Raw genomic sequence first — 18,781 nt, forward strand, 5'->3', positions numbered from 1 at the left:
TTTAATTTCCCAAATATCGATTGGCATCTCCCTGGAGCAAGGGGTTTAGATGGGGTGGAGTTTGTTAGGTGTGTTCAGGAAGGTTTCTTGACACAATATGTAGATAAGCCTACAAAGGAGAGACTGTACTTGATTTGGTATTGGGAAATGAACCTGGTCAGTTGTCAGATCTCTCAGTGGGAGAGCATTTTGGAGATAGTGATCATAATTCTATCTCCTTTACCATAGCATTGGAGAGAGATAGGAACAGACAAGTTAGAAAAGTGTTTAATTGGGGTAAGGGGACTTATGAGGCTATCAGGCAGGAACTTGGAAGCTTAAATTGGGAACAGATGTTCTCAGGGAAAGGTATGGAAGAAATGTGGCAAATGTTCAGGGGGTATTTGCATGGAGTTCTGCATAGGTACGTTCCAATGAGACAGGGAAGTTATGGTAGGGTACAGGAACCGTGGTGTACAAAGGCTGTAGTAATTCTAGTCAAGAAGAAAGGAAAAGCTTACAAAAGGTTCAGGGAGCTATGTAATGTTAGAGATCTAGAAGATTATAAGGCTAACAGAAAGGAGCTTCAGAAGGAAATTAGGAGAGCCAGAAGGGGCCATGAGAAGGCCTTTATGTGCAGGATTAAGGAAAACGCCAAGACATTCTACAAGTATGTGAAGGGCAAGAGGATAAGACGTAAGAGAATAGGACCTATCAAGTGTGACAGTGGGGAAAGTGTGTATGGAACCAGAGGAAATAGCAGAGGTACTTGCTGAATATTTCAGTATTCACTATGGAAAAGGATCTTGGCAATTGTAGTGATGACTTGCAGCAGAGATAGTGTCACAGCTGCAGAAAAGGTGGACGTCATGGAGGGATTGTCAAACGGAGTCTCTGGGTGGAGGTTAGGAACAGGAAGTGGTCAATACCACTGGGTGTTTTTTTATAGGCCGCCCAACAAGGATATCGAGAAGCAGATGGGGAAACAGATCCTGGAAAGGTGTAATAACAACAGGGTTGTTGTGGTGGGAGATTTTAATTTCCCAAATATCGATTGGCATCTCCCTAGAGCGAGGGGTTAGATGGGGTAGAGTTTGTCAGTTGTGTTCAGGAAGGTTTCTTGACACAATATGTAGATAGGCCTACAAGAGGAGAGACTGTACTTGATTTGGTATTGGGAAATTAACCTGGTCAGGTGTCAGATCTCTCAGTGGGAGAGCATTTTGGAGATAGTGATCACAATTCTATCTCATTTGCCATAGCATTGGAGAGAGATAGGAACAGGCAAGTTAGAAAAGCGTTTAATTGGAGTAAGGGGAATTATGAGGCTATCAGGCAGGAACTTGGAAGCTTAAATTGGGAACAGATGTTCTCAGGGAAAGGTACGGAAGAAATGTGGCAAATGTTCAGGGGGTATTTGCATGGAGTTCTGCATGGGTATGTTCCAATGAGACGGGAGTTATGGGAGGGTACGGGAACGGTGGTGTACAAAGGCTTTAGTAACTGTAGTCAAGAAGAAAAGAAAAGCTTACGAAAGGTTCAGAGAGCTAGGTAATGTTAGAGATCTAGAGATTATAAGACTAACAGGAAGGAGCTTAAGAAGGAAATTAGGAGAGCCAGAAGGGGCTATAAGAAGGCCTTGGTGGACAAGATTAAGGAAAACCCCCAAGGCATTCCACAGGTATGTGAAGAGCAAGAGGATAAGACATGAAAGAATAGGACCTATCAAGTGTGACAGTGGGAAAGCGTGTATGGAACCGGAGGAAATAGCAGAGGTACCTAATGAATACTTTACGCAGTATTCACTATGGAAAAGGATCTTAGTGATTGTAGTGATGACTTGCAGCAGACTGAAAAGCTTGAGCATATAGATATTAAGAAAGAGGAAGTGCTGGAGCTTTTGGAAAGCATCAAGTTGGATAAGTCGCCGGGACCGGATGAGATGTACCCCAGGCTACTGTGGGAGGCAAGGGAGGAGATTGCTGAGCCTCTGGCAATGATCTTTGCATCATCAATGGAGACGGAAGAGGTTCCGGAGGATTGGAGGGTTGCGGATGTTGTTCCCTTATTCAAGAAAAGGAGTAGAGATAGCCCAGGAAATTATAGACCAGTGAGTCTTACTTCAGTGGTTGGTAAGTTGATGGAGAAGATCCTGAGAGGCAGTATTTATGAACATTTGGACAGGTATAATATGATTAAGAATAATCACCATGTCTTTGTCAAGGGCAGGTCGTGCCTTACGAGCCTGATTGAATCATTTGAGGATGTGACTAAACACATTGATGAAGGTAGAGCAGTAGATGTAGTGTATATGGATTTCAGCAAGGCATTTGACAAGGTACCCCATGCAAGGCTTATTGAGAAAGAAAGGAGACATGGGATCCAAAGGGGACCTTGCTTTGTGGATCCAGTATTGGCTTGCCCACAGAAGGCAAAGAGTGGTTGTAAACGGGTCATATTCTGCATGGAGGTTGGTCACCAGTGGTGTGCCTCTGAGATCTGTTCTGGGACTCTACATGATTATACATGACCTGGATGAGGAAGTGGAGGGATGGGTTAGTAAATTTGCTGATGACACAAAGGTTGGGGGTGTTGTGGATAGTGTGGAGGGCTGTCAGAGGTTACAACAGAACATTGAAAGGATGGAAAACTGGGCTGAGAAGTGGCAGATGGAGTTCAACCCAGATAAGTGTGAGGTGGTTCATTTTGGTAGGTCAAATATGATGGCAGAATATTGTATTAATGGTAAGACTCTTGGCAATGTGGAGGATCAGAAGGATCTTGGGGTCCGTATCCATGGGACATTCAAAGCTGCTACGCAGGTTGACTGTCTGGTTAAGAAGTCATACGGTGTACTGGCCTTCGTCAATCGTGGAATTGAATTTAGGAGCTGAGAGGTTGCAGCTATATAGGACCCTGCTCAGACCCCACTTGGAGTACTGTGCTCAGTTCTGGTCACCTCACTACAGGAAGGATGTGGAAACCATAGAAAGGGTGCAGAGGAGATTTACAAGGATGTTCCCTGGATTGGGGAGCATGCCTTATGAGAATAGGTTGAGTGAACTCGGCCTTTTCTCCTTGGAGCGACGGAGGATGAGAGGTTACCTGATAAAATTGTATAAGATGATGAGAGGCATTGATCGTGTGGATAGTTAGAGGCTTTTTCCCAGGGCTGAAATGGCTGCCACAAGAGGGCATAGGTTTAAGGTGCTTGGAAGTAGGTACAGAGGAGATGTCAGGTAAGTTTTTTACGCAGAGAGTGGTGAGTGGAATGGTCTGGTGGCAATGGTGGTGGAGGCGGATACGATAGGGTCTTTTAAAAGACTTTTAGATAGGTACATGGAGCTTAGAAAAATAGAGGCCTATGGGTAGCCCTAGTAATTTCTAAGGTAGAGACATGTTCGGCACAGCTTTATGGGCCGAAGGGCCTGTATTGTGCTGTAGGTTTTCTATGTTTCTAAGTCACCGTCAAGCTGGTAGATGGAGTATTTCAGTACAACTTGCACAGTGGTGCAGCTCATAAGAGCTATTGCTGCACTGTTCCAGCAACCTCGTTCAATCCTGTCATCTGGTGCTATCTGCGGAATTGTCATGTTCTCACTGTGACAACATTTCTCCAGATGCTTCAGTTTTGTCACACATCACACAGATGCACTGGTTGAAAGGCTAACTGGTCACAGTAAGTTGCCCCTAACATGGTAATGAGTGGTAGAACCTGGGTGGAGTTGATGAGAAGGTAGAGAGAAATAAGTGTGTGTGTGTATGTGTTGTATCTATATCTATATCGTACTCTAAATGGGTGGTGGATAGTTGGCACACTTTAGAGCCTTTCCAGCGTGATTGGAAATTCGTGTGTGGTAAGATCTGGGCAGTTGTTCAACCAAAGTGGGGATAGTGGCAACAGTATTTGCCTTGTTTGACTATTCCACAATGTTGCACCTAGAAATCACAATTGGAATGGTAGACACCTCAAGCCACTTCAGTGGCTGTGTCTTTCTGAGAAATAAGTTTAGTATTGGTTTGAGTAAATGTCCCTTTAAGGTGCTAAGTAGAGAAATGATTTCTGGATTAGCTTTGATGTTTATTTGCTGTCTGGTAATAGACCCAATTGTGATAACATCACATTTATTTTATCTGCAATAACTTAAATAGGGTAATTTTGTTTTTGATCTTGCAAGAAAGTTTACATAAGCAACCTTATCCTTCCTTGTTGTGAAGAAAGCTTGTACAATCTCTCAGCATATGAAATAAAATAGGAAGGAGATGGGCACTGAATAGTCTACATTAAATACCTCCAGCAGTTTGGAATTTTTAAAGTGTGCTACTATCTCAAAATAACACAATTTCAAAATTCACATGTGAGGAGTACATAAGGTTTGGTGGTTTAAGCTTCTATGGAATGCATCTTGTTAATTTATGTTATTGTAAACTTGTAAGTAAAATAGTACTTAAATTCTCCAAAGTTTATTATCCACTTGTAAGATGGTGGTTTCCATTCTTAATTGGAGCCTTGGCTTTGTGTCACAGCAGTTTGTATGTCCCATTGTTGGTGCCATTATGACTGCCAAGTTTCGCCATGTAATTGCATGTCACATGACAGGATACTATGTACAAACTTGTGGTAGATTCAACAGACAGGACGAGTGTTTTACTGAGATTACACTGCTTAAAACTGCCTGCATATAATACATAAATGATTTCATGATGACTATAGTAATCAGTACTTGACACCTACTTACTACTTACATCATCTTTATTCTTGATCCTGCTTAATCCAGGGAAGTTTTGCTAAATCGTCCTTCCAGGTGAGGCAGCATTTCATCAGTGAATCTGCATGGGTCATCTATTATGTCCGGTGTTCCCAATACAGCCTCTTCTACATTGGCGAGACCCATCGTAAATTGGGGGACTGCTTAATCAAGCATCTCTGCTCCATCCAGCAGAAGCGGAACTTCCCAGTAGACAAACATTTTAATTCCGATTCCTACTCCTGGTCCAACATGTCAGTCCATGGCCGCCTCTTGTGCCAAGATGAGGTCACCCTCAGGGTGGAGGAGCAACATCTTGTATTCCATGTGGGTAGCCCCCAACATGATTGCATGAATATCAATTTTACTGGAAGGAGAATTAATTTTTCCCCTTCCCTATTCTTCTATTCCCCATTCTGGCCTCTTGCCTCTTTTCACATTCATATCACCTCTCCCAGATCCTCCCCCTCCTTCCATTTCTTCTATGATCCACTCTCCTCTCCTATCAGATTCCTTCTTCTCCAGCCCTTGACTTCACCTATCACCTACTAGCTATCCTCCTTCCCCTCCCCCCACCTTTTTATTCTGATATCTTCCCCCTTCCTTTCCAGTCCTGAAGAAGGGCCTTGGCCCAAAACTTTGACTGTTTATTCATTTCCATAAATGATGCCCAACCTACTGAGTTCCTCCAGCATCTTGTGTGTGTTCCTCTGGATTTTCAGCATCTGCAGAATTTCTCATGTTTAAGTTTTGTTCTATTCTGGGTTTTTTATATTTTAAGTGTTTCCTTATCTATATTAGCTATATTTCAGTCATTTTATTTAATCAGTTACACAAACTTTGTATCTCTGATTCACACAAATGCACGCATTGTTGAGGAATGGTTGGTACAGATCTTAGTACATCATCCTGTACGTTTGGGTCTTGGATCTGAATCTAGTTAAAACTGGCGCAGTAAAACTTTGACTTGGATTCCAGCATCTACAGATTTTCTCTTGTTTGTGAAAGTCCATCACAATGTGTGGAATAAATTGTGAAGGTATGGAGGAACTGATGGGTTTGGAAGTTTTACTTTGCAAAGAAAAAAGCTTGTCTAAGGCAGAGTTTGGAATGATTCTAGGGGCTTAAAGAAGCCTTCAGCTTTCTTGTTTAAAATATCAATCTCCACTGCATTCAGTGAGTTGTCCTTGTGTTGCACCCAGTCACCCAAGAGCAATTGTCACCAATGTGGACTAGTTTAGCAGCTTTTGTACCATAAAGTTGGGTGTTATTTCATCAGTTATTTCAAAATGGATGCCCCATTTGTTTAGCCCCTTTGCCAAGGAAAATTATTCCACTCTATTTAATTAATCTAAGTCACTCAATTTTTATCTACCTCAATCAGTCCTTCAACCTCCAATGTTCCAAAAAAAAATAACTCCACCATTTTATCCATTATTTCCTTAAAGTTATAATTTTCCAGGCTGGCCGCATCCTTGTTAATCTCCTTTACACCCTCATCCTCAGTCTTCAAGATTGGAATGATCCAACACTGCTTATTCCTCTTGCTTCCACTTTCACTGACATTTTCACTCCACAGTTTGCTCTAATACAGTCCAATGTTGACAATAAAATGAAGAAATATTTTGAATGTGGTGAATTGGAGCATTCTCAGTTTTTTTTCCTCAAGATCATTTGCATTCTTCCTGAGAATTATAGCAAAATCTTGCACTCAGTGGCAATTTTAAAATAATTTGAATATCTATCAACATTTTGTAAAATTATCGTAGAAGGGAATACAATTTCAAGTCATAAGCATAGTTGTGAGCAATGTGGCAGGTGCCCTCTTTTGAATGAACCACTAAGTGAAGCTTCCCTCTTCTCTCAGGTGGCTGTAAAAACATCCTGTCTCAGTATTTTGAAGAAGAGAAAGACATTATCACCTGGTGACCTGACCAATACTTAACCTCAACCAAAGTTAGGTCATTATTTCATTGCTGTTTGTGAGGCCTACCTATGTGCAAACTAGCTGCTATTTTCCTTGTAGTAATGAATACTACATATTTCAAGGGTGCTTCATTGGCTGCGAAGTATTTTTCCCGACGTAGATTAGGAGACCACTTCGCTGAGCAGAAAAGGCAGCATCTCCCGGTGGTCACCCATTTTAATTCTACTTCCCATCCCATTCCCATTCAGACATGTCAGTCCATGGCCTCCTCTACTGTCGCCATGAGGCAACGCTCGGGTTGGAGGAGCAACACCTTGTATTCCGTCTGGGTACCCTCCAACCTGATGGCAAAAACATTGATTTCTTGAACTTCTGGTAATGCTCTTTCCTCCCCCGCCCCTTGCCATTCCTCAGATCAATTTCCTTCTCTCACCTTATCTCCTTTCCAGCCCATCACCTCCCTCTAGTGCTTCTCCCCCTTCCCTTTCTTCTGTGGTCTTCTGTCCTCTCCTATCAGCCCTTTATCTCTTCCACCAATCGACTTCCCATCTCTTTACTTCACCCTTCCCCCTTTCCCGGCTTCACCTGTCACCTCCCACCACCCCCTCACCTTCTTACTGATTTCTCTCTTTTTTCAGTCCCGATGAAGGGTCTCGGCCTGAAACATTGACTGTTTACTCTTTTCCATAGATGCTGACTGGCCTGCTGAGTTCCTCCAGCATTTTGTGTGTGTGTGTGTGTGTGTGTGTGTGTGTGTGTAGTTGCTTGGATTTCCAGCATCTGCATCTTTTCTTTTGTTTTTTTTTAATTTTATTTTTATTTGGATAAGGAGTTCACAATTATCATGTACTTTTTTCACACATATAACCTTTTCCATTTTTTTATATGTATAAAACTACAATTATTTATACATTCTTAAGTACACATTGAGATGATATAAAAGCAAAATAAACATTTAAATAGATAATTATGTACTGTGGTAAATCTAACCTATTAGGCTAAGTAATGAAATTAGTTGTTAAGAAAAATGGTAGTAATAGTTTCCATACAACCCTTCTGGACCATTTCCACTGGTCCAAAATGTTGCATACAAGCCTATATACCAAGCATTGTAGGTGTTTATATCCCAATTTGTTCGTGCTTGTTCCTGCCCGCAGACATAATTATCCAATCCCTATGTACTTATTTACTTAATTTTTTCATTTTTTTTATCCCTTTCCCAAATCTTTCCCTTTACTTGTGTTAATTCTCTATTTTCCAAAAAAAAACAACAAACATTTAGACTAGGGATGCTTACGTTAGCAATATTACTGTGTTGATGAGAAGAGCAATATAAATCATTAGGAGAGTCATCTAAAGTCTGCTTGCATTGGGGTTATATATTCAATCCATTTATTCCAGATTTGATAAAATGTTTCTTTTTGAGTTCTCGGGGAGTAGGTCAACTTTTCCATTTTAAATATTTCCAAGATAATTTCGTACCAATCTTCTAATGTAGGTGGTATTGGATTTAGCCATTTTCTAGTGATTGATTTCTTACTTGCCGCTAAGAGGGCCTGCAGCAACTTTATATCTTCCTTCTGTTCAAGGAACAATACATGCCCCAAATAGAGCGTCTCAAAGTTCAAAGGTATCTGGGACCTAAGTACCTTAACTAATGTTCTATGAATACCTTCCCAAAATAGACTTAATTTAGGGCAATCCCAGAAAATATGAAAATGATTTGCCTCCTTGGAGCCACACCTTCTCCAACACATCACATTTGTATCTTTATATTTTTCCTGATATGGGGTCTTGAAGTATCTTATAATGTTTTTCCAACAATGTTCTCTCCATGTCAAAGAATTAGTCGAGGACCATTGAAAGCTGCAGATTTTCCCCCAAGCCTCCTCTGAAAGTACCAACCCCGCTTCTTTCTCCCACTTCTCTTTAATATACAGTGTATTTACATTTTTAGCATGGGAGAGTGCATTACATAGGCGAGAAACTGATTTACTAGGTATTGAACTGCAAGCCGAATTCAGAATCTTGAAAAATTCTAATTCTACTGTTGATAGGACTGTATATCTACAACTCTGGTTAACATAGTTTCGTATTTGAAGGTACCTAAAAAAGTCATTATGTTCTAGGCCATGTTTGTCCTGCAGGATTTGGAAACTTTGTAATACTCTTTTATCTATAAATGAGAGGTAGGTTGTAAGACCTTTCTTTATCCATAGCTCAAATCTTTTATCTCCTCTGTTGGGAAGGAATTCGGTATCATATGCACACCATCTAAAGAGTTTTAGCATGTTATTAATTCCACATGAATTAACCACCTTCTGCCATACTTTTAGTGTAAGATTTATCCAAGCATTATTAAATTTTTCCAACTGGGCCATCAATCCTTTGTCAGCTATTGAGGCCTGAAGAGGAAAACTGTCAACTAATCCAAATTCTATTTCCTTCCATCTAGCCTTATATTCCCTATTACACCAATATAACAGAGGGGTTATCTGTGAGGCATAAAAATAATTTCTCAGGCAAGGAAGAACCATACCTCCTCTTTCCTTCCCTAACTGTAAGGTGTTATATCGAATTCTAGGTTTCCTTCCTTGCCAAATGAAGCGGGAAATCCATTTGTCCCATTCCCTGAATTGATTATCATCCACCTCCACCGGTAAAGTACGGAAAAGATATAATAACCGAGGAAGAATATTCATTTTTATAGTATTTATCCTTGAATTTAAACTTAAAAAGGGGATAAGATTCCATCTATGCATATCTGCTTTTATCTCTGAGATTAATGACCCATAATTTACCTGTGACAGTGTTGAAAGATCCTTCGGCAGGGTTATTCCTAAATATTTTAATGATTTAGCTTCCCACTTAAGATCGTATGTATCCTGCAATTTTTTGGATGGTGTACAATTTAGGGACATAACCTGCGTTTTCTTTACATTTATTTTATAACCTGATATTTTCCCAAAGTCATCCAACAGTGTAAACAATCCTATAAATGATTTTTCTGGTTCACTCAGATAGACCAAAACATCATCTGCGAATAACGCCACTTTCTGTTCAATCCCTGCCACCTTGATACCTTTTACGATTTCGCTCTGTCTTATTAGTTGGGCAAGTGGTTCAATATATAGCGCAAAAAGGAGAGGAGAAATTGGGCATCCCTGTCTCGTGCCTCTCTCTAAAATGAAGGAGTCAGAGAGGTCCCCATTTATCTTAATTCGGGCTGTAGGGCTGTCATACAGAGTCTGAATTACTTTAATAAACCTTTCTTGAAAGCCGAATCTTCCTAACACTCTGTATAGGAATGCCCAACTAACCGAATCAAAAGCTTTCTCAGCGTCCAATCCTACTACCATTGTCTCTGTCTCGTTCTTATTAACCTGTTCTAATATGTGCAGAGTTCTCCTTATGTTGTCCTGTGTTTGTCTTTGTTGAATAAATCCAGTCTGGTCTAAATGGATTAGACCAGGTAAAAGCTTTTCCAATCTGCGCGCTAATATAGATGTAAATAGTTTGTAATCTAAATTAAGAACACTAATTGGACGATAATTGCCACATTCTAGTTTATCTTTACCCTCTTTAGGAATAACTGAAATAATCGCTTCTCTCCAGGAAGGTGGAGTTTCTCCTCTCTGCAAGATCCAATTAAAGGTGTTAAGTAGTAATGGGGCTAACTGTGTCTTCAGGGACTTGTACCACTCTGAGGTAAACCCATCAGAACCCGGGGACTTTCCAGCCTTTAACCTAGAGATGGCCACGTTCAGTTCTTTGACAGTTACTGGTTCTGATAAACTTTCATTTTGTAAATCTGTAAGTTTAGGTAGATCTAAAAAATTCAATACACTGTCTATATAGGGCTCATTGGGGGCCCGGGGTTGGGAGTACAGCTCTCGATAATACGTTTCAAAACTCTCTTGAATTTTCCCTATTGTACTCTCCACAAGCTTTGTCTTTGGATTCTTTATTTTATGAATTGTATTGTCTGCTTGTTGTTTTCGTAATTTATATGCTAATAATCTAGCTGATTTACCTCCTACTTCATAATTCTTTTGTCTCAGGTAAAGAAAATTTCTTTGAGTTTCCAACGTATAAATATCATCAATTTCACTTTGCAATTTCCTAATTTCCTGTTTTCGATTTGAATTACTTTTGTTGCTATCACCAACTTGAAGTTGTTTTAATTTTCCTTGAAGGTCTGCTAATTTTTGTGCATTGATTTTTTTCATGTGAGTAGTAATGGAAATAATTTTCCCTCTCAGTACAGCTTTCAATGTATCCCATAAAATCACTGGTGATGTTTCTCCCGTGTCATTAAGGTCTAGATATTCTTTGATTTCTCCCCTTAATCTCTCCATTACTTTTGGGTTATTAAGTATATGTGAGTTTAGCCTCCATAGTGTTTTCCTCATTTTCCTTTCCAGGATTAGAGACATAGAGACTGGGCTATGATCCGACAGATCAATTGTTGCAATATTACAGTTTTTTATCCTGAGTCTATCTGTATTAAAGATAAAGAAATAGTCTATCCTTGAATAGGCTGAATGAGGGAAAGAGTAATATGTATAATCTTTACTAGTAGGGTGTAATTCCCTCCAGACATCTATAATTCCCAACTCCTCCATCAATGAATTCACTTTCCGAGTCAGAGGTTTATTCTGAGTAACTATTCTTGAAGAATCTAATATAGGATTTAATCTAATATTAAAATCCCCTCCACAAATTACTACCCCTCGAGAACTGACCATTAGGTCAAAAATGTGTCTATAAAATGACCATTCACTACCTGGAGGAGCATAAACATTCAGCAATGTTATTTCTGTACCTTCTATTCTTCCTGTGATTTTTACAAACCGTCCTTCTTTGTCTCTAGTCTCTGAAATATGTTCATAATTAAGAGTACTTGATTTTAAAGTGGCTACCCCTCTTTTGTGACTCAATTTATATGATGAATAAAATACATGCTTAAAGCCCATTCTTTTTAATTTTCCATGTTCAGATTGGCTCATATGTGTTTCCTGGAGGAAAGCTATTTGTGCCCTCTCTTTTTTCAATTTAGACATCATCTTATTTCTTTTAATTGGATTCAAAACCCCATTAACATTATAGGAAATTATTTTTACCAATTCAGTTTGCATTTTTCTCTAGTAGAAAAAAAGCACTCTCCTTTTCTAACCAAACAGTAAGCAATCCCTTCTCAACAGTAAACCAAGACATATAACCACACCCTAGACATTTCTGAACGTATAACATTTGAAAATTTTCCCCGACTTCCCACAGTGAGGCCTGAGCACCGACCCGCCTCAGTTCAGAGGGATAACCTCTATCTTCACCCTGTGTTAGAGGGCCCTCAGCAGTTTGAATAATCATAGAGAATTTTCTCCTATTTATGTCTCGACCATATTGCTATCATTCAAGTTATTCCGCCTAGATTATTTTCAGTTACCAGTTTTCATTTTACTTTTAAGTCCGATTTACTCTTTTCAGTCATTTCTCTTAATTAATCTGTATTCTCTGTACATTCGCGTCTGAATATTTGCAGCTTTTCCTTGTAGTTTGACACTCTGGTTCGAGTGGAGCGTCCTCGCCCCACTAACTGCCACGACTTCTGCCGAATCCTCTCCAGTAGCGACTCCGGTTGGGTGATAACTTTAATAGGTAGTCCCCGGTCCGCCAGGTCCGACGTTGCCTCCTCCACCGTAGCGTAAGTTTTTGTCCCTTCGTCGTAAAAGACTCTCAGCCGAGCTGGATACAGGGTCTGGAATCTGATGTTGTTTTCCTTCAGGACTCTCCGTGTTTCCGTATATTCCTTCCGTCTGGCAAGAATCCCCGGTGCGTAGTCGTGGTCTAAACTGATTTTACAGTTGTTCCACATGAAACCTTTCTTTTGCCATGCTCTTTTAAGCACCTCTTCCTTCGTTCTGTAACTGAGAAATCTGATCAGAATCGATCTGGGCTGGGTGCCTGCCGGAGGCTGTGGTGCCAACGCACGGTGAGCCCTTTCTATCTGTAGGTCTTTTGCGGCCGGTATATCAAGGTTCTCTCTAAGCAGCTTCTCTATGAAGGGAATCATCAGTCCGGGTTTACCTTCGGTTCCTTCGGGAACTCCGTAGATCCTCACATTTTCCCTTCTCGAGTGGCTTTCTTGATCTATTAGTTTCCACTGGAGTTGGTCTTGTAGCTTCAGCATTTCTGCTATCACCTCCTCTGCATTTTGTAGCTTCTCTTCAATTCCAACAATCCTCGCTTCGGCTTCATCTATCCGCGAGTTAGTTTTTACTATTTCTCCTTTAATATCTTCCAGCTGTTTGCTGTTATCTTGTCGGAACTCGCGAATCTCTCCGAGAATCAAAGACAAAGTCACCGATTCCCCCTCATTATCTCCGTCCTGGCTTGCCGTGGGGGAGCTAGGCCTTTCGCCTTGCTGCATCTCTTTATGTTTATCAGCCTTCAGAGCGGACTTTTTATTCTTGTTCATAGACATCATCCTTGCCCCTTTTATTAATATAGTTATGCAATATTAAGTATTTGTCTAAATTCGATTTTGGGGCAGTTTACCTTCTTTTTTGTCGAGAGACCTTTTCCTTACGCCGCCGTTCCCTTGATGACCCGTAAGTCACCCCCTCATCTTTTCTTTTGTTTAAGTATTTTTGTATGCCTGGGGTCAAGAAAGGTGATGTTTAATGTAGCTTTCCTATCACAACAGTAATCATCATCTTGCATAAGAAGTATTTGCTGCTTTTATAGCTCTGATTATTTTCATTTCCAATTTGGTTTTCCCCTCCTTAACTCATTAATATTGATTGCACCACATTTCCAAGAAATCCCTGTAGGCAAATCCAAATGAACCAAGGTAATTCTGGAAAGAGGAGAAGAAAACTAAAATAGTTAGAAGCATGTTGATGCATTAAGCATGATGGCTTTGCCATCTAATTGTTGATTTTGCTTGCAATTGTTCCTATATTCCAAAACAAGTTTGAAATGATCCTCCTGAATCTAAAAATTACTTGCCTGATTTCTGTTTTCTCTAGGGCTCCGTTAAGGACCAACTGAAAGCATATGGAGCACTGACTGAGAATGTGACCCGAAAATACACCAGGCAGATTCTAGAGGGGGTGTCATACCTCCACAGTAATATGATTGTACATCGGGATATAAAAGGTGAGTGTTCCACCCAGAAGTTTTCCCTTCCTGATGAAGCTGGAATTTATTGGCATGCATCATTACTCTAGGAATGTGACTGTGGGTTGATTCCTTGAACTATTAAAACATAATAGAAACAAGAAGAGGCCAAGTAGCCCTGAATTTGCTGTACCATTCAATAATTCTCTTGTTCTGTATCTCACCTCCTACATCAACCTTAAAATCCCCTTCCAGATTTTCTCTCAATGAGATTGCCTCTCATTTGTTTAACCCCCCCCCCACCCACCCACCCAGTGAGTACAAGTCTCGTATGCCAACACATGTCAGTTTCTTCTGGTTGGAAAAGTGTGTTGTTTTACTGTGCTTTTCCCCACAAAAGAAAATAATTTGATATTTCCTACACAATTCTCTGATCATTTATTTGTCACTCACTTAATGCATCTTTATTCATTTGCAAACTTTTTGTAGCCTTCTCACAGTCTCATTCCCACTTACTTTGTATGATCAGTAAGGTTGGACATGTTATTCTGTTATTTCACCTTTCATTAATATAAATTGAGAATGGCTTATTTGCATTCCATGGATAGCCTACAGACCTGGTAATTGCTGCTCTGTCATTGAACTTTTAACTGATCCTCGATACATGCTAATATGTTACTCCTAAACCTGTGAGATTTTAGTATATGTAACAATTATTGGATAATATTTTATCAGACAACAAAATAGAAGATAAAATATATTTGTTCCTCATCTGTTTTGCTTATTACATCTACAAAAGCTCTGAATACAATTTTTGATTCATCAAGCTACATTGACTGGCAAATGCTGTGTTATGTCTTTCCTAATGATATTTACTATATTAATAATAAACACAAAAATGCTGCCTGGCCTGCTGAGTTCCTCCAGCATTTTGTGTGTGTTGCTCGGATATCCAGCATCTGCAGATTTTCTCTTTGTGATATTAATAATAAATGCTGGCAATATTCCAACATCTAGAATCAAGCTGCTTGCGCTATAGTGCTTTACATTTCTCTTTTTTTAATTGCAATGTTACATTCATTACTTTGCAATCAGAATCAGGTTTAATATCAGCAGCATATGCCATGAAATTTGGGGCCAGGTCTATTTTAGAATTCCTGGAATTTTGGAATATCACTAATGCATGCAGCATATTTATAGCAACTTCTTAGAACCCAGTCAGATCGGGGATTTGGTCAGATTTTAGTACTCTTTATTTGCCTTCACTTTATTAACATTAGTTAATATCTGGCTTGTCAATATTTCTGCTACATTTAATCTATCCTCTGCCACAAACGAATGAAAGATATTTAATGCCTCTATATGCTTATTAGCCCAGTATAATTCTTTCTGCCTTTGGCATTTAGAGATTGCAACTTTTCTATTTTTTGGAAGAGCCTGCAATTCTTGGTGTATTTCTTCAATCCCAAATTGTAATGTTTGTCTTCTATGCACTCCCTTCCTCCCTTATCAGTTTGTTTTGGTCATTTTTGTTGCTGGTTTGTAAAATTTATCCTATCCCCAGGCATTGCCAGCAACTAAGTATTTGCTTTCAAATCAATAGGTCCACGACTAACTAAATTTAAGGATGTTATTAATTTTGCCTTGAAATCTTTACTTGTCAGTGGAATGCAGAGTAAAACGGCGATAATCCAATATTTGATTATCAAAAAATTGTCGTTCATAGAAACCATAGAAAAACTACAGCACAGAAACAGGCCTTTTGGCCCTTCTTGGCTGTGCTGAACCATTTTCTGCCTAGTCCCACTGACCTGCACACGGACCATATCCCTCCATACACCTCCCATCCATGTATCTGTCCAATTTATTCTTAAATGTTAAAAAAGAACCCACATTTACCACCTCATCTGGCAGCTCATTCCATACTCCCACCACTCTCTGTGTGAAGAAGCCCCCCCTAATGTTCCCTTTAAACTTTTCCCCCCTCACCCTTAACCCATGTCCTCTGGTTTTTTTCTCCCCTTGCCTCAGTGGAAAAAGCCTGCTTGCATTCACTCTATCTATACCCATCATAATTTTATATACCTCTATCAAATTTCCCCTCATTCTTCTACGCTTCAGGGAATAAAGTCCTAACCTATTCAACCTTTCTCTGTAACTGAGTTTCTCAAGTCCCGGCAACATCCTTGTAAACCTTCTCTGCACTCTTTCAACCTTACTTATATCCTTCCTGTAATTTGGTGACCAAAACTGAACACAATACTCCAGATTCGGCCTCACCAATGCCTTATACAACCTCATCATTACATTCCAGCTCTTATACTCAATACTTTGATTAATGAAGGCCAATGTACCAAAAGCTCTCTTTACGACCCTATCTACCTGTGACGCCACTTTTAGGGAATTTTGTATCTGTATTCCCAGATCCCTCTGTTCCACTGCACTCCTCAGTGCCTTACCATTAACCCTGTATGTTCTACCTTGGTTTGTCCTTCCAACATGCAATATCTCACACTTGTCTGTATTAAGCTCCATCTACCATTTTTCAGCCCATTTTTCCAGCTGGTCCAAGTCCCTCTGCAGGCTCTGAAAACCCTCCTCACTGTCTACTACACCTCCAATCTTTGTATCATCAGCAAATTTGCTGATCCAATTTACCACATTATCATCCAGATCATTGATATAGATGACAAATAACAATGGACCCAGCACTGATCCCTGTGGCACACCACTAGTCACAGGCCTCCACTCGGAGAAGCAATTCTCTACTACCACTCTTTGGCTTCTTCCATTGAGCCAATGTCTAATCCAATTTACCACCTCTCCATGTATACCTAGCGACTGAATTTTCCTAACTAACCTCCCATGCGGGACCTTGTCAAAGGCCTTACTGAAGTCCATGTAGACAATATCCACTGCCTTCCCTTCATCCACTTTCCTGGTAACCTCCTCGAAAAACTCCAATAGATTGGTCAAACATGACCTACCACGCACAAAGCCATGTTGACTCTCCCTAATAAGTCTCAGTCTATCCAAATGCTTGTAGATTCTGTCTCTTAGTACTCCCTCCAATAACCTACCTACTACCGACGTTAAATTTACTGGCCTATAATTTCCCGGATTACTTTTCGATCCTTTTTTAAACAATGGAACAACATGAGCCACTCTCCAATCCTCTGTCACCTCACCTGTAGACAGCGACATTTTAAATATTTCTGCCAGGGCCCCAGCAATTTCAACACTAGTCTCCTTCAAGGTCCGAGGGAACACCCTGTCAGGTCCCGGGGATTTATCCATTTTAATTTTCCTCAAGACAACAAGCAGCAACTCCTTTTCAATCTGTACAGTTTCCATGATCTCACTACTTGTTTCCCTTAATTCCATAGACTTCATGCCAGTTTCCTTAGTAAATACAGATGCAAAAAACCTATTTAAGATCTCCCCCATTTCCTTTGGTTCCGCACATAGCCGACCACTCTGATCTTCAAGAGGACCAATTTTATCCCTTACAATCCTTTTGCTCTTGATATACCTGTAAAAGCTCTTTGGATTATCCTTCACTTTGACTGCCAAGGCAACCTCATGTCTTCTTTTAGCCCTCCTGATTTCTTTCGTAAGTATTTTCTTGCACTTCTTATACTCCTCAAGCACCTTATTTACTCCCTGTTTCCTATACATGTCATACAACTCCCTCTTCTTCTTTATCAGAGTTGCAATATCCCTTGAGAACCAAGGTTCCTTATTTCTATTTACTTTGCCTTTAATCCTGACAGGAACATACAAACTCTGCACTCTCAAAATTTCTCCTTTGAATGCTTCCCACCTACCGATCACATCTTTGCCAGAGAACAACCTGTCCCAATCCAGTGTCTACACTAATTATTCATATACTTAGTTCGTAGAGGTGGGGAGATCCATAGGCAGCAATAGGGTTATTGTAATCAGGAATTTTAACTCCCCCAATATTGACAAGGAGCGCTTTAGTGCAAAGTGCTTGAATGAGTAGAAACTTGTCCAGTGCATCTGAGGGTGTTTATTTTTTGAGTTCTACTAGAAGGGGTTGTACTGAAATAAGGGCAGTCAAATGGTGAAAGTGTCAGTGAAGAAAATTAAGCGATACTTTCTTTTAGACAAAACAGTTAGCGTTCACAGCCAGCATGTTCCTGTGAACAGTTAAAGATAGCAAGTTTAGGAACCCTGGATGATGAGGAATATTAAAAGTTTGAAGGAAAACAAAGAATGCATGTGACTTTTTTTTTTTTCGCCCTTAACTCCGCAACAGTAAACAGGAAATTCCCTTGAGGAATATTGAGTGTATGGAAGAGCACTTAAATAAAGGTTAGGAAGGCAAAGAGGGGACCCAAAATATCACTGGCAGACAAGATCACAAAGAACCCCAAGATATTTTGCAGGTATGTCCACAGCAAACGAGTAACCAGGAGAGAGTAGGGACCCAGAAGGGTAATCTATACATGGAATCAAGGGCTGTGAGCAAGGTCTTAATTACTTCTTATCTGCATTCACTTAGGAGAAAGATGAGATAGAGAGGTCAGAGAATGGGGTGGTGATAATCTAGATCAGGGGTTATTAACCCTTTTTATGCCATGGGCCCCACCATTAAGCAAGGGGTCCATGGACACCAGGTTGGGATCCCCTGTTCTAGAGCATCAGAGCATGAAGAAAGAGGACATACTGGATGCTTTGAAGCGCATAAAGGTGAATAATTCCCTAAGGCCAGATAAGATTTATCCCAGGCAAAGGAGGGATTTGCTGGGGTCTGATGGAGATTTTTGCATTTATGTTAACTACAGGTGAGGCACTAGGCTACTGGAGGATAGCAAATGTTTCTTTGAAAAAGTCAAATAACTACATTCTTACATCAGTGGCAGGAAAGCTATTGAGGTACTTTCATGGGAAATCCTGTCTCACTAACTTTTTTGAAGAGATATCTAAGCTGATGGATGAGGGCAGTGCAATAAATGTTGTTTGCATGGAGTTTAACAAG

The 18,781-nt window shown here is 40.1% G+C and overlaps 1 protein-coding gene across 7 annotated transcripts in view; it reads left to right on the forward strand.

Moving 5' to 3' along the window:
* map3k3 (mitogen-activated protein kinase kinase kinase 3) overlaps positions 1 to 18,781 on the forward strand; it is a 188,224-nt gene that overhangs the window by 124,581 nt on the left and 44,862 nt on the right. For all 7 annotated transcript variants that reach the window (XM_063037293.1, XM_063037291.1, XM_063037290.1 and 4 more), the window contains one exon: positions 13,686 to 13,815. In XM_063037293.1, coding sequence (XP_062893363.1) covers positions 13,686 to 13,815 — 130 coding nt within the window. The remainder of the gene's footprint in view (positions 1 to 13,685; positions 13,816 to 18,781) is intronic.

Source organism: Mobula hypostoma, chromosome X1 (genome assembly GCF_963921235.1).
Source record: "Mobula hypostoma chromosome X1, sMobHyp1.1, whole genome shotgun sequence".
Classification (NCBI taxonomy): domain Eukaryota; kingdom Metazoa; phylum Chordata; class Chondrichthyes; order Myliobatiformes; family Myliobatidae; genus Mobula; species Mobula hypostoma.